General features: G+C 35.2%; 1 protein-coding gene across 1 annotated transcript in view; it reads right to left on the bottom strand.

The window, feature by feature from the left end:
• Positions 1-23716, bottom strand: part of RTTN (rotatin) — a gene marked incomplete at both ends in the record, with an annotated part of 91007 nt that overhangs the window by 44532 nt on the left and 22759 nt on the right. Inside the window, 15 exons of the mRNA XM_082015627.1 lie at positions 264-418; positions 2101-2245; positions 4733-4972; positions 6050-6238; positions 6573-6625; positions 7416-7525; positions 7807-7924; positions 11619-11707; positions 13406-13505; positions 14616-14787; positions 15017-15156; positions 17037-17153; positions 19212-19340; positions 21538-21664; positions 22722-22834. Of these exons, the coding sequence (XP_081871753.1) occupies positions 264-418; positions 2101-2245; positions 4733-4972; positions 6050-6238; positions 6573-6625; positions 7416-7525; positions 7807-7924; positions 11619-11707; positions 13406-13505; positions 14616-14787; positions 15017-15156; positions 17037-17153; positions 19212-19340; positions 21538-21664; positions 22722-22834 (1997 nt within the window). The remainder of the gene's footprint in view (positions 1-263; positions 419-2100; positions 2246-4732; positions 4973-6049; positions 6239-6572; positions 6626-7415; positions 7526-7806; positions 7925-11618; positions 11708-13405; positions 13506-14615; positions 14788-15016; positions 15157-17036; positions 17154-19211; positions 19341-21537; positions 21665-22721; positions 22835-23716) is intronic.

Genomic DNA, 23716 nt, shown 5'->3' on the forward strand with positions numbered 1-23716 from the left:
AGCCCATCTTCTCCCTGAAATCAGTTTAACTATCATTTGCTGGAAAAGTGACCACTTTTCAAGTTTCCCAGTTAGTTTCCTAATTTTACTCTGAAAAGCCCTATCTAATATTGACCTTCACTTTAAGAGGAGTATATTACATTTTTACAGTTTAAAATTATTGAGTCATGATGTAATTCTATTCAAATTCTGACCAAAATACAGCAGCAGTAGATATTATGACCCCTGTCAGAATTACACAGGCAGGTCCATTTACACTGTACCTGTCAGTCACTGACACGGAACAAAATAACAATGTGTTAAAAAGACGGAGGAGTTCTTTATCCAGTTGCTGCCTGACAGCAGTCTGTACTTCATCTGTTTCATCCTGCACTTGGGATTCTGGTTGCACCAGGAAGCCCAAAAGTGATTTTGGCTTCTAAAAGTAAAGAATAAAAATACAGTCACATAATGTATTGTTTAAATCCTGTTTTAATACTCGCACTAAAGCCATTTCTCTGTTGAGAGCTTGCAAATCACACACATTATAAATGACAAATTCCATTATCATTTTACTAAGAAGTATTTCTGTAAAAAGCAAAGTAAAAAATTCCTGTAATTATTAATTACTTGAATGTACTAAACATCATAGAAGAATCTACTGTTAAGGCCTTTAAAAATCTCCTGGCACTAAGCCATGATACAGTCTATTTCAAAGCATGAAAGGAAAGTCAAAGTTACATACAGCAATAACCTGCAATAAAAAAATAGATCACAAAAACAAAGAAACACATAGTAGAAATATTAGTTCAAGATGTACCTTGTATGTCTCAGTTGCTTGAAAGACTTATATTCATTTTATATAAATATTTTGTATTACTATACTGAATGGGCCATACTTACAAAATTGTATAGGATCCACAGTTACAAATATAAATTTAAGTACCTGAATTCTGTAAGTAATTCAAATGAAGTCTACTAGAATTTTTTTCCTAAATGTTTAGACTGTATTTTAAAACGGGAAAATGCAAGTGCATGCAGACTCTACTTAAGATACGATATCCCTTGTAAGACCAAGAATGATCTTCCATGCAGGCAGTAGGGCCTTGCTTTGTGAAGAACAGTACTTCTAAAACTGCTGCCATCCATTTATCTTTGGCATTTAACTATTTTTTCTATACAGTGAGATTGAATAATTTTATTTTAACAAATATAATAAAACTTGTTTTATACTGATTTATGATGTTAATTTCCTATTTGTTTTTATACTTTCCAATTTTACACATCTTAAATGAATTGTACAGAATGGATCTCTCAAACAGAAAGCACAGAAGTCTAGAAAAACTGAAAAGAAAAAAAAAATCACATTCAATATTATACCTGCATTTTAACTACAGCAACTGAACTGTACACTCATATAATACCTTCCTCATGCTTATTAAAATATTTTACTTAGACACATTATAACCATTTAAAATCAAAACTCCAGTGACAAACACAGTGCAAGCAAAACTTCTGTCCTAACTTTCAATTCTTGCTTTTAGTGAAAGACAGATAATGTTCATTTATATCTCTTCCGCAAACAGAAGGTTCCAACACACCTGTATGGAACCTCATCCTTTAAGTTACATAGATAATACATATGTAGTTAAGTAGCTAAGCATACCTCATACAGGTGTATATGTATGCACACACATATGTATGTATAGTTACATAGTTAACTATGTCATAGCAGTATATATAGTTATATGTACATATAGAGCTATGCATAGCTAACTATAGTTATATGGCTTTATACAACCATATTACCGTTCTGAACTACACCAGAGCAAGGCATGCACAGGTGGATGATGTTTGGTTTTGATTTGAGTTTTGAAAAGCAATTCATATAACAAGGAGAGAAAAGAACTTAACTCCTGTTCAAAGTTAACTTCCTCAAACACTAAAACTGTAGCACTGACCACAAAGTAGCAGACATTAACATCACATGATCTGCTATTTCATGCTTTTGTTGAGAGAAGTCATTTTCCTTGAGGAACTCACCAGAAACAAACCAGCCAACTAGTTCACAGTTACATCATTTCTTACAGTCTACAGCTAACTTCTTAGGTATATTCTTACATTTTTAAGCAATGATTTCAGGATCCACTTAAGATGGTCTGACTCCAAACTTGATCTCTGCTCTCTGAGCAATTTGTTTAAAAATCTTAAGACATCCACTAAAAGCTTCTCATCCTCTACAGAAGCTGGAAGCACTTGTAGAAACCTGCAAAGCAAATAAAAATATTTACTTTCATACTTGTAACACATTAAAAAAGAGCTTAAGTTTTCAGCCTAATAGGAGTGGTTATCTACAAGTGTGAAATTATATAGCATAAATATGTATATTACATATATTTACCTATAGCAAACATGGAATTACATTATGTTACAGATATATTAAATTACATATACTTAAATACTTTTATATAAAACATAGACTATGTTATGATACTTACATACTATTATACGTTTATTGTGTATTATTACAATATAAAATTATTATGTATATTTAAAAGTGTATTTACAGATAGTAAACATGGAAATGCATATAGTGAAAGTTAAAAAAATCTGAACAGGGCCACAGACAGGAAAGAAAAAAGGTAATTAGATATTAAATACTAACAATTAATAACAAAGCTTAACTATTCATTTTAATAATCCTTATTTTAAATACAGCATTCTTATTTTTTGCTAGTTTTGTGTATGCAAATTACAGAACTGCATAATCATTGAGGTTGGAAGGGACCTCTGGAGGTCACCTCATCCAACCACCCTGCTCATGCAGGGACATCTGGTGTCAGTTGTGCAGGTCCATGTCCAGCAGGCTTTTGAATACCTCCAAAGATTGAGACACCACAACCTCTCAGGGCAACCTGAGCCATTGGTTGGTCATCTTCGTAATAAAGAAGTGTTCCTGATGTTCAGAGGGAACCTCCTGTGTTTTGGTTTGTGCCCACTGCCTCTGGTCATGCCACTGGAAAGAGCCTGGCTCCATCTTCTTTATATCCTCCCCTCAGGTACTTGTACACATTGATAAGATCGCCCCTCTGAGCCTTCTCTCCTCCAGACTAACTTGTCCCAGCTCCCTCAGCCATTCCTCAGAGAAATGCTCCAGTTTTTCATCCTTTTTGTGGTGCTCCGTTGGACTCTCTCCAGCAAGTCCATGTCTCTCTTGTACTGGGGAGTCTAGAACAGGACACAGCACTCCAGGTGTGGCCTCACGAGTACCGAGTGGAGGAGAAGGATCACCTGCCTCATCCTGCTGGCAGCACTCTTCCTAATGCAGCCCAGGATGCTAATAGACTTCTTTGCTAAAATGGCACATTGCTGGCTCATATTCAGCTTGGTGTCCACCAGGATCCCAAGGTCCTTTTCCCCAGGCTGGTCAAGCACGACTTTCCCTTGGTGAATCCATACAGACAACTCCTGATGATCTTCTTGTCATTCACATGCATAGAAATGGTTTCCAGGATTGACTGCTCCATCACCTTCCCAGGGATCAAGGTGAGGTTGACTGGCCTAAAGTTCCCTGGGTCCTCCTTCTTGCCCTTAAGATAGAAGTGCCATTGGCTTTCCTCCCATTCTCAGGCACCTTTCCCCATCACCTTGACCGACCAAAGTGGACATGAAATTTCATCAGCCAGGATACACTCAGGGGTGCATCCCATCAGGGCCCATGGGTTTATGTATGTCCAGTTTGCTCACATATTCCCTAAACTGATCCTCTTCCACCAGTGATAAGTCTTCCTTGCTCCAGACTTTCCCCCGGTCTCTGGGGCCTGGGTTTCCTGAAGGCTGGTCTTGCTAGCAAAGACTGAGGTGAAGGTGGCATTCAGGACCTCAGCCCTTTCCATGTCCTGTGTCACTGGGACTCTTCAGCAGGAAGCTCAGTCTTTCCCTAGCCTTCCTTTAGTCACCTATGTGAAGCCCTTCTTGTTGCCTTTGACAATCCCTCTCAAGATTCAATTCCAAGTGGGCTTTCAGTTTTCCTCACAGCACCTCTGGACAGTTGGGCAATGTTTACATATTCTTCCCAAGTTACCTGTACCTACTTCAACCCTCTGCAGACTTCCATTTTATCTTTGAGTCTTGCCAGGACCTCTTTGTTCATATATGCAAGCCTCCTGGCATTTTTGCCTGACTTCCTGCTCTTCAGCTTGGAGGTGGCAATCACTCAATATTAAACAGCTTTCCTGGATCTCTCTTCCCTCCAGGGCCTGATTCCATCAGACACTAGCAATGAGATCTTTGAAGTGGTCAAAGTTTGCTGTCCTGAAATCCAGTGCTGTGATCTTATTTTTTGCTCTCCTCCCTCCTCTCAGGATCCTGAACTCTACCACCTGATGGTCACTACAGCCAAAGCTGCCTTAGAACTTCATATCTCTAATGAGCCCTTGCTTGTTTGTGAGCATGAGGTCCAGCAGAGCACCTCTCCTCATTGGCTCCTCTGTCACCTGGATCAGGAAGTTGTCACTCATGCTCTCCAGGAACCTCCTGGATTTCTTATATGCTGCTGTTGCTGTCTCTCCAGCAGACGGAATGAACATACCTACCTACCTACATCTCTCTCTCTCTCTCTCTCTCTCTCTCTCTCTCTCTCTCTCAGAATCAGAGGTGCATGCACAATCAATTCCATAAATTTGAAAATATGAAGACTAGGAAATTTACAATTTAAGTATCATAAATGGATTTCTGTAGCCAGCGTGCTTACCTGTTTATTGCTTTTTGCCAAACAAAGCTCTTCAAAGTGTCTCCACACAACCCAGAACTGCATTTTAATGCAAGTCTGTCATTCAGAGCATAAAAACTAAGCCTAGTGAGAGCAGCCCTAACATCCCTGTGGGATACTGCCTGAATGATTGAATTAAGACAATCCTGCAGTCCATAGTTTGTGTGAGTTATTTTGAGTATAAGAATGTCTTCTGAGGATAGTTTTAGCGAGTCTAAAAATCTGAAAAGATATAAGAGAAAAATGATTAAGAGCCAGTACCTTTACAAACTATTTCAGTGAGTGTTGACTCCTTCACTTCCCGGTTCAAATGAGACGACAAAATACAAATTGCCTTAAAAATTTATTTTTGCTAACCAACCCTCTTCTCCTCCTTCCCCCACCTCCTCCAAAAACACAAAAACCAAACAACAACAAACAATGCACCACATTTAAATCCTGAGCTGTTTGAGTTCTTCGGAAAAATGGCACCTCTCAAAAAGTTACTTGAAAGATACTATTCACATTGCTTGTAATGAACTTTGCCTCCATGCTACTGTAAATGTTGGCCACTTGAACAATACTATTGTCTTTTTAAGATATTGCTTTGTTTTTGCCTAGGGGAACTTAAAATGAATATGATTCATCAAATCAACAACTGTGAAGTTTCAAATAGCTCAGAACCATACTGTTTACTAATAAAACTTGTAGGATGCCTTAAAGGACACAAGCAAAAACTGAAAAATTGTCAAGGTGGACAGAGATATAGATACAAGCATTTCAGTCATATTGAATCGAGAATCTTTTAAGATGTTGAGTTCTGTACACAAAATAGCCTCAAAGAGAGAAATGATGCTTAATCAAAAGCTAACCAAAGGATGTAAAGGCAATTTTCTTCATTATCTATCATAATTCTTAGTATTACCACTAAAAAGAATAATTATTTGAAATTTAAATCCCCAAGGAAAGAAAGAGAAGAGAAAAAGTCGTGCAACTATAAAGGTGCAAAAAGGCAGCTCCCTAAAAAAAACACAATGGCTACAAGAAAAATAGCCACAGAGCCCATTTAAAATTGTTCTAAATTAGTCTGACCATGATCAGGCTCTAGACTTTATGTATAAATGCAATTTAAGTAAAACATTAGCTGTGACAACATATCTACAGCCACTTGGGATATGATCCTTTCTGTTTAAAAGGACAGCATTCTCAAACCAGTAAAAATTTGAACTGCTGTTTGAAGTTGAAAACCCATTTAAACTTGATGTAAGGCTGATTTAACTGAAATATATTGGGATTTAAAATCAAGATAAAATGGCTCACGTTTCTGCTTCCTTCTCATAATTTGTCAGTTGCAATAGGTTTTCAATCCCATGGTACCACGACAGATTCCAAGCCATCTTAAGCATATCTAACACAGGTTTCATAGTCAAACACTCAGAAGACAACGGCACCACAACAGTATTAGGGCTAACTACATGATGAGCAGTGATCTTGACTGGGAGATGATACCTAAAAAAAAAAAAAAAAAGAGATTGGAAAAGCGTTTGCTTTTGATTGGTTGTTGTTTTGTGTTGTTTTGTTGGGGGGGAGAGGGCGTTTGTTTTTTTTTTAATTAAATGGTCCATTAGAGCAAGCTTTTAAATTTTTTAAATAAAGTTTTTGAAACTCTTTTTCAGAGAACAAAGACTTGGAGAAAAAACTCTATGTTTAAAAATGCAAACATCTTTGTATTTAACATCAAATGTTTCCCTTCATTCTCCCACCTCCATACTTCAGGAAGGACAGCAAATGGAAAGCGAAGTTAAGCAGAAAAACAAAAACACAAACACCAAACCACACATACCTCCTCACAACAGCAACAGGTAAACTGAAGCCAGGTAGGCCAGTATCATTAATGGTTATGCCATCAGTCCTGCAAGAGATTAATTTATAGTTATTATTCCCTGTTTTAAGCTTCGATTTTCTACTAATGCTACACTTATTATTTCTTTTTTATTCAGATATAGCTGTATTTTTAACTCCAGCTAGCTCTTTATATATGTTTCTTCATTATTATGCAGTATGAAGATAGTTCTTAGATCACACACATCCAGAATGCTTCTTGCAGATGTACTGCACATAAAATGAAGTTAAAGATAACATACCAAAGCATGTGCTTGTTTCCTTTTTTCTATTAGGGAAAAAGTATGCATTATAATTCTTTTCAGTATATTTCATGTGTGTGAATTCTAAAAGCCTATTTTTTTCTGAAGTATATGCAAATTTCAAATAATAAAATAACATAAACTGAGGTTTATTGTTTTAACAACAACTGCTACACTTATAAGCCAAAATAAATAGGAGAATTCTAATTAAGTTTAAAAAAAACACACCTACAGTTAGCTATTTATTTGTGCAACTTTCATTTATGGAAAAGGTGGATTACAAACCAATCACGGTTTTTTGAAAATTAAAGTAAACTTAAAATTAACACTGAGGTATAAAGTATTTATACTGCAAAAATATGCCATGTAGACCTATACAGCATAGAACCCAAATACTGAAACAATTAGTTTGGCCTACAAATATGCAATTTTGGATATATAAAACTTTGAGGCATAATTTGTTTGAAGATATATATATATAAAACAAACCTTATTTTCATTAAAACCTTAAATTTTGACTAGAGAATATGCCATTAAATAACTGGTTTTTCATACCACATTTCTGTTCTTGCTACTTCATCAAACAACAGAAGACAAAGCAATACTGTAGCTTCAGTTAAAACAGCACGATCATTTTGGAATAGCAGGGAAACTGAATAAAATAAACATATTGCAAAATGTGTTAGGAAAATATTTACATTTAATAATGCATAGAAGGACATTGGTTAAAAATAACTTATTTCCACAGTCACTTTGCCAACACCTTCAACAGATGACACAACATGGGTACACTAGAACACAACGATTTATCTTTTAAGTATTAGAGACTCTGAAGTGATCCAAGGTTCTTAAGAAGGCTTTTGGTTAAACAGGTAACCATATTTCACACATTTTCTTTCCACGCATGTACTGAAGTCAAAATAGAATCTTTACCTCTGAATAACAAAAGCAGTAAAGATGATTGCTGTGCTAGGGACAGGCGAACAACTGGATCAGCATATACAAGTTTGCGTAAGAGTGTTAGACATGGTAACACAATGGATTCCATAAGCTGCAGGAACAGAAAAAAATTAAGTACAGATAACAATTATGATAATCTATTACGAGAAGCTTAATACAAATCAAGCTACGAAGCAACACATTCCATCATTTATAGTAGAGTAACCTAGAACTTTCTTAGACAAGCACATTTCACCCAGACAATAACTGCATATTCATTAGAAAATACTTATTCACATTTGGGTTTATTTTATTAGTAATCGATGGTCATTTTATTGGCCTCTGGCATCATAACACAATTACAATGTTTGCTCCCAAAATATATATTTTTAAGAAGCATATATGTGAGCTGAAGGATTTCCAGAAAAAACAAGATATTTACAACCACACAAGCTTACTCATTTTCTTTAAAATGCAAACAGTTTATTGCAACACATTCATTTTCTGAGTCACAATCTTTTAGATCAGGAAACTTCAGAAGGGGAAGAAGCTTGCTAAAAGTTAAAGTATCAGTGAATGGCCAAAAATATGACCAAAGTCACCACTCCTAAGAACGAGAAGACAGTATCTGTCTTTCACAGAACCATTACTTTGCCTGTCTGATATTCTGTCTTTAAATTTTGTTTTGTCAATTGCATCACCAAATATAGTTTAGTCTACTATTGAATAAACAAAAACTCTGCTTGCTTAGTATGGAAAGATTCTTTTGCACAGCTATATATAAAGCCTCATATAAATGGTGCTTTTTCCATCTACTGCATCCTTTATCCTTTGCTTGGTAGCCACTTTTCTAAGAACATGCAAGGCTTTTTGTTTGGGTTTTTTGTTTGGTTGGTTCTTTTTCTTTTCTATTGATTTTACGATAAAATGCAAATTAATTTGAGGGGAGAACCAGAATCTGGCCTTTATTCCTTCAGGATAGTGTCCTAATGACTTCTTTAATCAAACCTACATGATCTGTCTTTAACCTAATGAAACTAGCACTACTTTGTGTTTAGACTAAGCTATATCAAACAAGAGTTAAGCAGTGCTCCTACTTCATTTATTTTCTCTTCTTGGGAAGTAGTTTGAACTGTCAGAGCCTGAGGGACCTAAGGATGGAACCTCTACTGGTTGTGTTTAAGAGACAGGAGTAAGACTACTAAGTTATTTTGCAGAGAAACATTTTACAGTTATTTTACAGAGCAGAGCATCTGGGATCCAAAACTTCTACCAACACAGCGCTGACAAAGAAATTTCTGCATGTTAGCACCTGAAGAAGTAGAATTTCATATAGAGCTGTTGGCTTATGCTCTGCTGCTGACTTGATCTAAACTATTCATTGTTCAACATGTGCAGTTTTAGATTTCTCTAAAACACTTCTGCAACTTTCATCATGTAAAGTTTGAACATCCTGTTTAGTATAAAGATCCTACATTCCACAAGCCATATATGCAAAAGAAAGGTGTCAGAGCCCCTAGAGAGTTGTTGCCTATACCCTTCCTGGATTAAAGTTTACAAGGGGCATAAAAAAACATTACTTTAAAGTTTATCCTAGACTCTTACCTGGCTATGAAGGATCTGCTTAAGGCAATATATCTCCCATGCTTGTAATTCTGTTTTATTAAGTTTTTACACTAATAGCTACTCACTATCCAAAACAAAACAATAGTTGCATTATTCTGCATCTCTAAAAAAAGTAACATCATAAAAAACGGACATTAAAAAAGTAACCACAATAAAAAAAAAACCCTGAAGAACCCAATATTTCAATTTCTCCAACCGGGTCTCAGTGGTTTACAAAAGTACTTACACTCAAGCTGTCATAAACTGGACTAGACATTCCTTAATGCTACAGGGGAAAAAATAATCTTAGATACTGATAATCTGGAAAAAAAATTACCATTAATGAAGAATGTAATTTTCATTAGTTTCATAGATAAGAAGAATTCCACTAAGTCTCAAGCAGTTCTTTTCTCTTGTAATGAATTATTTCCCAAAAATATACTACATAAAAATTCTCATCTTTTCTTAAAAGAACTCAAGGCTTAGACTTTTGGACTGCTCCAACAATAGTATAGCCAGCAAACTAAGAAATACGCAAAAAGTTTATCCAGTGAAGTGATGCTAAGCAACACATAGCCTAAAAAAGTCTGGATAAAATGATTTCAAATAATGAATTTCAGAAAAATTCAAGCATCAGATTAGATGTAACAAAAATTGGAAAGCTTGGTCATCTACAGCAAATACACACTCAGCTCTAAATGTGATGTTATCTCCTGAAACCCTCTCTGGTGAGGTGATCTTCTATTAGTCAGAAAACTACTTATACTTAAGCTATATTATATTATTAAAGTTACATTATAATATTAAATTACTTATATTTAAGTTATATTATTATTTGATGATCTGGATGAGGGGATCGAGTGCTCCCTCAGTAAGTTTGCAGACAACACCAAGTTGCGCGGGAGTGTTGATCTGCTGGAGGGTAGGAGGGCTCTGCAGAGGGACCTGGACAGGCTGGATCAATGGGCAGAGGTCAGTTTTATGAGGTTTAACAAGGCCAAGTGCCGGGTCCTGCACTTGGGTCACAACAACCCCATGCAACGCTACAGGCTTGGGGAGGAGGGGCTGGAGAGCTGCCTGGCAGAAAAGGACCTGGGGGTGCTGGTTGACAGCCGGCTGAACATGAGCCAGCAGTGTGCCCAGGTGGCCAAGAAGGCCAACAGCGTCCTGACCTGTATCAGAAATAGTGTGGCCAGCAGGACTAGGGAAGTGACTGTGCCCCTGTACCCAGCCCTGGTGAGGCCACACCTCGAATACTGTGTTCAGTTCTGGGCCCCTCACTACAAGAAGGATGTTGAGGTGCTGGAGCGTGTCCAGAGAAGGGCAATGAAGCTGGTGAGGGGTCTGGAGCACAAGTCTTATGAGGAGCGGCTGAGGGAACTGGGGTTGTTGAGTCTGGAGAAGAGGAGGCTGAGAGGAGACCTTATCGCTCTCTACAACTACCCGAAAGGGGGCTGTGGCAAGGTGGGTGTTGGTCTCTTCTCCCAAGTAACTAGCAATAGGACAAGAGGAAATGGCCTCAAGTTGCACCGGGGGAGGTTTACACTAGATATTAGGAAAAATTTCTTTACTGAGAGAATGGTCAAACATTGGAACAGGCTGCCCAGGGAGGTGGTAGAGTCACCATCACTAGAAGTATTCAAAAAAACGTGTGGACGTGACACTTTGGGACATTCAGTGGCCATGGTGACGTTGGGTTGATGGTTGGACTTGATGATCTTGAAGGTCTTTTCCAACTTTTGTGATTCTATACCTGAAACTCAATCTGACATGTAGATTCCCATTTACAGTAACATCTCATTTTTAATTATAATTTGCTTCAGGACTTAAGTTTAGAGACTATCATAAACAATATAACACTTTTTTTTTTTTTCAAGGTCATTAAAAACATTTTTTTTTGGTCTCTACTGAGACAAACTTCAGGGAAGTTCTGGTACAGTTCTGAACCACACTAAACACAATTAGTTTTCTAGCTAACTATTCTCATAGGTAGGCAAACCAATCTTCTTTCATTAAGAGAATCTTAGCATTAACAAAAACACAATAAACAAATTTTGTATTGCCATTGCAATTGTTACTAAACATTTGTATTCTGCACAGAATTAACGCATAAAGATTAGTGTTTTAAGTGCAGAAAAATGCAAATTTACTACCGTCATGCTGTGCAATGCTTGCAGAAGAACTTGTAACAACAGTTTTACCTTGCCATCCACATGTACACATTCATTAAGGTAAGCCAAAATCTTTTCTATCGCACCCAACTTTTTCACAATGCCATGCATTTTGGCATCTGTAGGAAAAACAAAAAGATAGTAAGAATCACTGGTTGTGTGCCAATTTAATATTAAACTTCTTTCTGCAAGATCACAAGCTCTTGCTGTTGAGAACAAGTTTCCAAAATTGCCTATCAACAGAAGTACAGCTCTAGCTCTACCAAGGCAAGCCTCAACAAGTCTTGTTATCCGACTATAATAGCCTCTTGAACAGCAGACTCTTAAATACCTTGCATAACTTCCCATAAGAACTTTATGTTCCACAATTACAGTGATCCTCAGTGCAACTCAGTTTCAGTCAAACGAGGATTTCACTTGTAATATTTAAAAAGTCTTCAACAGTTTAATATGGAACTAAAAATGGTAATTCAAAAAGTCAATCACTATGACAGTAATTTCCATTGATCTCATCCTTCAGAGCATCTGGTTTAAGAATATTCAACAACAAAAAAGCTAAGTCATTTGGGTTTGTTGGGTTTGTTGTTTTTTTATTTTTAGAATAATTATTAAGTGATCCTTCATATGTAATTTGTTCTGATAAAGCTGCATTATTTCCTTTATAATTTCATCCTATGCTATGTTCCGTATTTTCTTTTGACATCTGAAAACTTTGGCAGCCATGACTAACTGTATCTTACAAGACAAAGCAGACATTTCCTCATTTTTGTGATCATTTTTCTGACAAGAAAAATGTTAATTTTAATATTATCTAAGACCTCACCTTCCTATGGTGAGGAACTTATGTTCTATCACTAGGATTTGAGTCCCTTGAAGAAAAAACATACTTGAATCAGAGTTTGAGTAGATAAAGTACTAACATCCAGGTTTGAAACTCTACAGTTATAACCCTGCACTGAGTCAAATAATCCTCTATGAAAGACTGCTTACTTGCATCTTAATTCAATCGGATCTTCTTTACCAGAATTCATAATTTTTCCCCATGTGAGCAATACAATTATAAAAAAACCCCACATCTGTGATGCAAAGTTGTCATTTAAGTGACTGATCATAAAAAGTAAAAGGAAGAACACTTCCCCTGAAAATATATTAGAAGAAATGCCACAGGGAGTCTGCCTCGTGATATTATACCCTAATAACGGAAGCTTAGCTTGAACTGAACCCTCATTCACACAAATGACATTTCAATCCATTTTAACTGCAGTTACTACTTAAGCCAACTCAAAATGGAGGAAGAAATTCAAAATGACACAAGAAATTCTTCACTAAGTATTAAAATCCCTTTAGCTAGCCTATATAATCTAGAAATTCACTTTCCTAATTAAAATACAACATCACTAGAAATATATAAATATATTTTATATTGACCATTGCCTCCCTCACTCAAGACTCAGGATCTGAGTTCATAATAGCAAAAAATTTGAAGCATCATTAGTTCTGAGACAGATCAACAAATTGACGAACATTAAAAAGGAAAAGCAGAAAAAAAGCTCTCAGAGAGCTTAATCCTCTATTACCCAAGGGACCTGTATTTTTTAAATAGGAGGAACACTATTTCTTATTCTTGAGGTCAGCAACAACAAATAACTACTTTTTATTTGACTCAGTAGATTACCCACATTAATGTTAAAATTCTGGTCCAACAATATAGATAAAAATTACAATGAGTACCCTTAGCAGAAACACAGAAAATGCAGCAAAACTGCAAGCTCACACAATGGTCTGCACATGAATACAAATTTTCTGAAGTATTTTACCTTCTAAAATGATAGCTAGCTGCTCGGCTGCAGACTTGCGTAAAACTAGGTCAACAGCATCAGAAGTCAAGATGTCATACAGCTTTTCAACAGCTTCTGCCTAAAAGTAAAACTACATTACGTTTACATCCAGTATGCTATTAAGAAACAAGATAACCTGCCAAATTTCCTAACAGAAAGCAGAAAATAAAAGTATCTAAATTCCTTATTAGATGGTATTTGATTAAATTCCACATGCAAGTAATAAGAAAGGATTAGGTTATAATCTTTTTGCAACAAGTCTCTAATACTACCTGTGGAATATAACAAGACAATAGTTTCTACCTCACAGCAAAAGCAGATTTCTAACAAATAAATGCTTAATTTATGCAGGACTACAGAAAGCTCAACACTACACAGAAATGCCAGAATTTGCTTCTATGTCTGTGAAGAAGATGGACTTTTTAATGGCAACAGGGTTAAAGAAATTTAAATAATCCTACATATCCATATAAAATTTCAGGTCCTAACTTTCTGAAGGATGCAGGGGAAGAAGGGAATATTTACACTTGTAAATCAAGTGTACAATGAGTGGTCAAAATAATTTTTCTTTTGTAGAGGGCAAGCATCTTAGCATTTGTTTAACATTTTATTAATCTGAAAGCATTGATGGTGAAGAAGGAAGGAGAATGGAGAGAAGATCTTAAAAAAAGAAAAACAAAAGACATAAAAGTTTCCCATAGGACAAATACTTGTGAATTCTTTTTCACTTTGCAAAGCAGCAATATTAAGAAAATACAGACATAAATTTGTTATCTGTTTTAGAATATTTCATACTAAAAACTATTTGTGCCTGTTTCAGTAAAAATGGATTTTGTGGAGAAAAAAAAAAGCTCTGTGTGAGAAAAATCAGACTCTACTCTCGTTCAATGAAACTACTGTAAACAGAGCAGGTCTATGCTCTTTGTACTCAAGCTAAGTCTTGCTGTTAACTTACCTGCAGAGAGAAGGGGAAAAAAAAAAAAAAGCAAGAAGGAAGGAATTCTTTTCTTATTGTTTTATATGGTAGCATAAAAACTACTGTTTAAGTTCAGATGGAAAGAATATATTAATGCATTTCTTTTCATGAATTTGTATGAAATATTGCAAACCTCGAAAAAGTATTAACTTCAATGACTGGGGAGGTAGAAGAGCTGATCAGTGACACAACATTTGGACAGAGTTTACTCACCTTAAGTATCGACTCTGTTTTATCATCCAATTTTAGCTCAATAGCTCTTTCCATTATAAATAAGTTTGAAAAGCTGGAAAGCACACTACCATGCAGATGCGGGCGTTTCAGGTTTGCCCCTTCTTCATTCAAAAGATGGAATATTAAATGTTTAAGTGCTATAGAACGAACCCTAAAGGAGTAAACAATTAAAATAAATATATGAAGTCCTCATACTGAAAAAATTTAGCTGTATAGTTAAAAACTGATAACAGGGCAGGGAAAGTACTTACTCAACTCAATATTGATTAAACTACCCTTCAAATCAACCCACTGCATAATAATCAATGGGTTTTTTTAGAGTAGACATTCTTGTCATCAACATTAGAAAACATGCTGAAATGCTACAGGGTGTTGCTTACAACTGCTTTTTTGCGAAGAGAAGACGCAGAGCAGCCCGTAGTCTAGTAGTCCTAGGGAGAATACCCTCTCCTTTGTCAGAGGTTGTTTCACTCAAAGTGAGGATACAGTTACCTAGCGTATCTTTTGTGTCAGCATAACCCTAAAACAAACAAACAACAAACAAAAATTTCCAAAATTAAAAACTATCTGCTTTACAAACTTAACAAATTAGACAAGGTAATTCCCCTCTTAGGGGCTAAGGGAGGGTGCGGAAGGAGCAACATCCCCCCCCAAAAAGCAGTAACTTTTAAGAAAACATGCAATTTCTGCAGATTAATATTCCTCCATAAAACATTTTTAAAAATTAATAAATGATCCTGTGTACCAATCAGTCTGAAGATTTTTACATGGCCCAGAGGTAGTTTGGGTACTGTAAAAAGTACCCAAATGTACTGAAGCTTTACCTTTCAATCTGTTAACATGATGCTGCTCTGTAAGGTCAGTTTCCGTTTCAATAAATAAAATTCAGTCTGTGCAAGAAAATTACTTCAAAACATTGTCGTACCTATTTTCAGATATTTAGTCAAAGCATTTTCACATACAACCAAGACAAGCCAGAATCAGTTACATCAAGTAATGACATTGCAAATATTTAAACAGTAGAGTAAAATACAAGGCATTGTATGTGCACGAGGTAAATATAGGCCTCCAGTATGCTCTGCTCAAGTACCTATTGTACGTAGCCACTACAGGCTACAGAAGAGAGGAAAATTCTACTCACAAAAATGAGAGCAGGGATAAGTTCTTTCTCACATGTTTAGCCTACAGCTTATACTAAACTCCCACCTATTTAATCTTGAATATCAATAGAAGATATGTATGTGGGTAACACAGAAAAACTAACATTACTGGGTGAGAAAGCTCTGAAGTAACCTTTCTCCCACTCCTTTCAAGTTCTCAGTGTATTCCCTCTGCATATTTTTTTGTCTGAGCCTTCTATCTAATGGCCCATCTTATTTGCAATTTCTCACCATTTTTGCCTCAATTTTTGTGCAGTTTATGTAAGGCCTTAAGTTACATAAGCAGGTTTTTTCTACTTATGGTAATACTGAGATGCAGGCAACGAATGAATATACAGCAGTGATACAAATAAGTAAGTATAATTATAGAGTGATATTTTTGGAGGGAGAAAAAGACAAAAAATATACTTCAATCTATTAGCTAAGTTAAATAAAAGACAGAAATAAGGCAAAAACACAGACATCAGGAAAAACAGACATCAGATAGGTGCAGTAAAATATCTAATCCGAAAGACTACAGGCAGATCATAGAAGGGGAATTTATAGCACTACAGAAAAAACAATAAAGAACTTGGATGGAGCAATTAGGCTGAAAAACCAGACCGAGAAAGGCAAAAGTTCTCATTTGATCCAAGCCGAGAGTAAAGATAACGAAAATTTGCACATTATTAGACATGAAGTCTAAGGTTAATACTGACTGTGCATAAATCTGTAATACTGGAAACCAACCAATCAAAAATACAAACATCAAAATATACAGAAAACAGAGCTTACACCTATTGCTATTTATTAAGTGCATAGTCAATCAGAAGACTATATAATCATCACCGAGGAGTTACAATTTTCAAGTCTGAGATATGGGGGGCATTCTAATAATTATTAACTAATTTTTAAAAAGCATGCAATGTTTTAATCTATACTTGGATTATCCACTCATTATCTTCAAACTGTTTAAGTCCCAGCCAATACTTGCTGAATTCTACCACAACATTTCAAAGTTTCACATTCTAATAATTCCAGGCTAATATTTGTCTACAAATTCAAAGCAGTAACTTTGACAGGCATTAGGACCTGTAGTATTTCTCCATTTGACATGTGACAAAACAAGTCTGTAGGTATATTACTGTTAATCTGTTTTCCACCTGCTACTTAGGTGAATATTGTTTGTTGTTTAACATGACAAGTGTTGCTGTTAATACGATTTCATACATCAAATTCAGATTAAAGCACTTAGAAGTACCTGTAAAATAGGCATGACGGGATAAAGGGCCTCAATAAACTTGTCCCAAGTCAATACTGCCATTACTAATCGTCCCTGGAATAGATGCATCAGAATGGACTTGGCTGTAGAGTTCACCTGCTCAGGAACAAAAAAAAAACAAACCCTAATGCAACCACTGATGTGTATAGGTCAGTTTGTCAATGCTGTAATTGAGAATGTTATAGAAAAACATCTCAAAGAGAAAGGATCTACACACAAAATATTGTCACTGCATAATGCTACTTTTAAATTGTCAGTCACACCAAACATAAGGTTGTTAGAAAAGCCTCAGAGAAAACACATAAATAGTTCTGCCTAAATAGCACCCAATCATTTTCCCCTTAGAACTCTGGTTTGTCTTTTCTGATATAAAATAAATCATTACTTCAACTTATACACCTACTGGTCCCTCTATCAGGCAGGTAAAACAAATTCTGTTTCTTTTCTTTCCTGACCCTACATTTCTGGGGCATTTCGTTCCCAGTTTTTATGATATGCTTCTGGAGATACAGGAAGAAAAAAAGACTTAAAGCCTGCTATACAGCCATTTCACTTTCTTGAGGCAAACAAAGGTAGCTACCAAATATTCCAAGTTGTACATTAATTCACCCGAAGCTCTTTTTCAAAACAGGTGTATGATATAGCACTTGTACTGTATTAAGGTATCCTATATTTAGTATGAGACATACAATATATGCAATATTATTTACAGGCTAATATTATTAGTACAATAGGAAAAGAGTGAAAAAAACTCAGAATTCACTCTTCCTTAATAGTGTAAAAATACCTACCTTTAGCAGCTAAAAACCTGCATTTTATGTCAGAGCTAAAAATCCTCTCACCCCAGCAACAAGAACAGCCTTTAATAATATCACTCTAGCCTATCTATTTAAGAGACTGGATTTGTAAAATTACATGGCAAATCTTAAGCCCAACCTTGGAATGAAAGGTTGTTCTCAATTTCTTCTCATTGTCACATGCCTGAAAGATTAAACTGATGCTTTATTAAAATTTAAGTACCAGATATACACCCGAGAAGTTAAAAAAAAAAAAAAAAGCTTCAATATGATCTTCATTATATATTTTGTTAGAAAAATAATAAGAATGCATTATAAAGTAAAAGGGAACAAAATGAGATAATCTTGTAAACATGCATTCTCTGTCACAACAATAATTTAAATTCAATATCAATTGAAGGCTCTTTGTTATGCTTTACCAACAACTAAAAAAGAAAACTGGCATTCCTTTTAATACGGCATCCAGGTGAGCAGTCAAACAAAATAAGTGCTTTCCTTGGAAACAATAAGTTACATACAAAGTACAAATACAAATATATAGCACAATATCAAAGATATTTTAGTTCTCCTTTTAAAATGCTAACATATAAAAAAATCACTTCTAAATGGAATTGTGCCCAGTACTGTGTAAAAAAATAATCTCATTTCAGGAGACAAGATGGAAAAAAAAGAAATAAAAGTTTGTTAGTCAATGTTCTTTCCTCTCCAGCTGTAGTGACCTTATAGATTAGCTCTAAAGTACTTACAAATAACCTAAGTAATTTTTCCCCCCTCTCACAATTCCCTGTTTAGATTTATATGTAAGCTAGGAAATAGTGGATATACATTAAGCATTCATGCATATAAACAAACCCAGTGGAAATTTGGTCCTATTCTATAATACTCAGGTAATTAAATTTAAGAACAGATGTGTCTGTAGTGATGAAATACATATTTATAGCAAAGACATTGCGGATTTAAAATGTCTTTTTGCTCCTCAACCAATGCACACATTTCAGAGGTCGTCCCATCTTTACAAAGACTTGAGCCTTCATGTTTTCCATCATACATACTATTTCATCATATGCACATTTTATTAGTGCTGAATATATTACAGGAAAATATTAAAAAACATAGCTTATTTCATTTTTCATTGGTCTATTACATTTAATAGAATCCTATGCACAGAACATTATTTTGTCTCTGAACTCATCATAGAAAAAATATCTTTCCATTTACTACAACTTCACTGTTTGCATAGCTTTTCTATATACAAGAAACCACATGTAGTCAAAATTTCAAATAAGCCTCAGAGGAGAATATCAACACTTACTTTGCATGAACAGCAACTTACAATTAGTGCTACTAAACACATTACCTCATTCTTATCTTCCTGAAGGCCAAACGTACAGATTTCATATAAAACTTTTGGATGAAGAAGAAAATGTACTCCATGGCAGACTGAAGAAGACACAGGCTTAGCAATATTATGAATACCTAAACAGTCCTTCAGTAAAAATAAAGTTGGTTAGTTTTAAAATTTGAGATAGTCTCCACTACTAGATCTTATTTTACAGACTGCCTGAAGTTGTCATCCAGTGTAGTTTGGAAGACTACAGTTCTGAAAGCTAAACATTACAGCCCTGGAAGAAACACCAGCTTTAGAGATCACTGATTGAAAATTCCTGTCGCTACAGAGGACTAAGAAATACAAAATTTTGTTTTTATTTTAAATAATAGTGAAATAAATTAGGAAACTGTGCGTGTTGTTTGGGATTACATTAAAATAAGAAAAACTTAAAACTGATTTTAAAAGCAGGTAAAAATCTCACAGAAAGATACAAGTGTCTTTCAGTGGAGATGAGGGGGCATTGTGAAAGACTAGCTACAGCATCTTTGTACATTAGTGAATTGTGCTATAAGCACAGTAAGTTTATTTGATGTCCATTATAGAAATTAAGAATTAAGACAAAGTATTATTTCAAAAGAGAAAAGAGATTTTTATTTTCTGAGCCAATTATTAACGAATACCTAAAAGCAACTGATGAATATGATATTGCCATCCTTAATATAGAGTATAGTCGTACTTTTTGGAAGTTCACACTCTTTATCCTTTGGGCAATCCTTATAAAAAACTAAGGCAGTGACAAACCTTCCATATAAACCAAAATCAAAACCAAAACAATCCTCCTCAAAACAACAACAAATTAAGGTTTTAAAACAATGAGTAAAAGGACTTACATGTTCTTAAACACAACCCAAGCTTCTATACATAGGAAAAAAGAGGTATTTTTCTTTCACATTTTTAATAAGGTCTAAGCAATTAAAGTGTAATTTAGGTAAAAATATTTATTCTGAAAGGGTCAGTATTTTATTAATGTTGTTTTATTTTTCCTTCAGTAAATATCTTTGCAAAAAGCAGAAAATCAGTCAACTCAAAATGATTTTTGCTCAGGTACAAAAAAAAAAACCAAAACCCCTGAACCAAAATACCAAAGGGAAGTGAAAAATCACTATGAAAGGAATAGAACCTGTCATTCAGGAGTGGGCCCATGTGAACCACATCAGGTTCAAAAAAGGCCAAGGTCCTGCACATGGGTCTGGGCAACCCCCATTATCAATACAGGCTGGATGATAAATGGATTAAGAGCAGCCCTGTTAAGACGGACTTGGGCAAACTGGTGGATGAAAAGCTGGACATGAACCAGCAATGTGCGCTTGTAGCCCAGAAGGCCAACCGTCTCCTGGGCTGCATCCAACAAGGCATGGCCAGCAGGTCAAGGGAGGTGGTTCTGCCCCTTTCCTCTGCTCTGGGGAGACCCCATCTAGAGTCCTGCATCCAGCTCTGGGGCCCTCAGCACAGGAAATAGATGGACCTGTTGGATCAGGTCCAGAGGAGGACCACAAAAATCATCAGGGGGATGGAACACCTCTCCTTGTGAGGACAGGCTGAAAGAGTTGGGGTTGTTCAGCCTGGAGGAAAGAAGGCTCCAGGGATACCTTACTGCAGCCTTCCAGTACTTAAAGGGGGCTTCTAAGAAAGATGGGCACAGACTTTTCAGCAGTGCCTGCTGCAATAGAACGAAGAGTAATGTTTTTAATCTAAAAGAGAGTAGATTCAGACTAGATGGAAAGAAGAAATTTTTCACTATCAGGGTGGTGAAACACGGGCACAGGTTACCCAGAGAGGTGGTAGATGCTCCATCCCTGGAAACATTCAAGGTCAGGTTGGATGGGGCTCTGAGCAACCTGATCTAGTGAAAAAAGGGTTTGGTCTAAACGATCTTTAAAGGTCACAACCCAAATGAATCTGTGATTCCATGAACCTCGTTTCAGCAGACAAGCAAAACTGAACACTTGAATTCTTTTTAGAAGTAAAAGTAAATACAAATATTTTTGTGTAACAGCAGCAAGAAAACTAAGTTACCAGCATTATTTAAGAATCCTTTTAAAAAATAAAATTGGCAGTCACTCTTTTTCCCTGCTCTAGAGAGCCTGTCATTCTGAAGTGCAGTACTTGAAGTAACCTCACCAAGTAGATTTAATACCAAAAATAAAACAGAAAACTTCAAGCCCAGGCCTATACAGATTTCACAGCATATAAAACAGTAAATTCAATTTGCATTGAAAATGCTTGTAATGAGGAAATCATCTAACACACATTATTTAGCGCAACACTAAGAGCATCAAGTATTAGTTCTAACCTTAACCACTGCCAAACAGCAGTGATAGGCTTCAGTTTTTATATTCAGCAAAGGATGAGATAGTAGACGGAGAAGCACCTTCTGACCATCAGCCTGGAGCAATGAGTTAGCCTCGTCAGACTTCCAACTGAGAATGAAAAAAAAATTAATTTAACTATTACTTATCTTACAGTATTTAAAGATAGCCACAATTTTCCTGTTAAATTTCAGGATGATATTTGGCAAAAATATATTTGCCAAAATCATAGTATCGATCTTTTTTCTTTTTTTCTTTTTTTTTTTTAATATATGTATGTAATGAAAGACCACAGTTTTTCAAAATTCTGTCATCAAAATTAGGAGTCTGACAAATATTTCTGTTCATCTGAAAACATAAAAATCTATTGAGCCTTAATAGGCTCCTTAGATCATGGTATTTGATTATAAAAAAAATTCTGTGGTTTCAGAATTTTTTCCCTATAGAGGTAAAAGTCCATCTTACTATCACAAAGTGAATTTATGTTAGTTAAAAAGTTGAAATAAGTTTCCTGTTGCCTGAAACAGTAATCAAACAATAATTAATTCTAACAGCACTAGAACACTGAAAAGTATTTTCACATTTCATCATTCGAATACACTTCTTAGAGAGCTCTTAAATGTAGTTTCCTTTGAAAAAATCCCTAAAGTCAAATTCTGAATCAGTATAAAATTAAGATTTTGTATTTCTAATTAAGTGTTTGATACAGAACTTTCCCAGACACCACAGGGTAACTTAAATTCTCTAACTAAGAGACATGGAAAATCTAAAAAGCAATAAAAACATGCTGTTTAATAAATGAGATGCCATAGCCCAGCATCAACAATAAAGTAAGTCCTTTTAGGATTTCTGGAAGTAAGTTACACAAATACATTTGGAACAAAGGAACTAAAAAAAAAAATTTGCAAGACAGGCCAAAGCCTTTTAAGACTGTTTCTTTGTAAACCACATAGTAACTTTATATACAAAATTCATAAACGCTTATACATAGAAAAGAATAAATCCACTACAAAATGACAAATTATTTAGAAGAGACCTTTCAATGGCTAAAAGAAAACAATTGTTAAAATACAAGGAATAAAGAAGTTAAGCTTCTGCTAGAGAAAGTTTATCCATAAAAAAAGATTATATTTTCTCAATTAAGAACTGTAACTAGTACTGTACTCACATATCTGAGCATATATGAATGCATTCCTGAAGCAAGGGAAAGTGTTGATGGTAGGGTAGGCTACTCAAGGCCTGATCTGCCAATTCTACTAATTCAGAAAGATTCTTGTCCCCCTGAGAAGTAAAATGAAGAAAAAGAAACCATCAGCATTAGTAATATTAAATGTATACAATGTTATTGCATAATCTTTCAGAATTTACCATCATTTAATACATCTACTAACTAGGGTTTGGTTGAGCCTTTCACGGAGTTTATAATTAACCCGATTAACAAATTCAATAGATTTCAAACAAATAAATTTTCAAACCTACTCCTGGGAGTTGAAAACCCTTCAGCTGCTGAATCCAAATAAACTTCTACTAAACCCAATGGGAATAATGTATGTCTAACATGTCATAGCATGAACACTGTAACTCTATTCAAAAGACTTTCTAAAATGCCCAAGAACAGACTCATCCTTGAATACTTCATGCTTTTAATCAAATTATTTTTTAAATCAATAGCAATTTTATGTGAGAAGAGTATAATGAAAGATTTAGCTATTAAACTTTTAACAACTCACTATTAATATGAAAGAGCAAGTTTTTTTTTTTTTTAAATTAAATATATATGTCTTCATATTTTTGGTTACCAAATACATTAAACATGAGCCATTTCAATTTGATGGAGTTAACTTCATTGTAAACAGTATTTTATGAGCAAAGTATTGCTTCTATTAACTCCAGAACTTGCCTATATAAAGGATAGATTAACTCAGATTTAAGATAGCACTACATTTATATTGCTGTATTTTATTCATTTATTTTAGTATCAGCAGAACATGTATTTTGCACAATTACTTGTCCATTTGAACAGTGGAGAAGAATATTTCGGTACAGTGCTAGAATCTCTCAACTAATAAAAGCAAAGTATATTAGTTGTCTTCATAACAAACTGAAACACATAAATCTCACACAGTCTAGAAGTACTTGCTTATTAGAGTTACAATTGCCAAT

The sequence above is a fragment of the Phaethon aethereus genome, assembly GCF_964289735.1.
Source record: "Phaethon aethereus genome assembly, chromosome: 2".
Lineage (NCBI taxonomy): Eukaryota > Metazoa > Chordata > Aves > Phaethontiformes > Phaethontidae > Phaethon > Phaethon aethereus.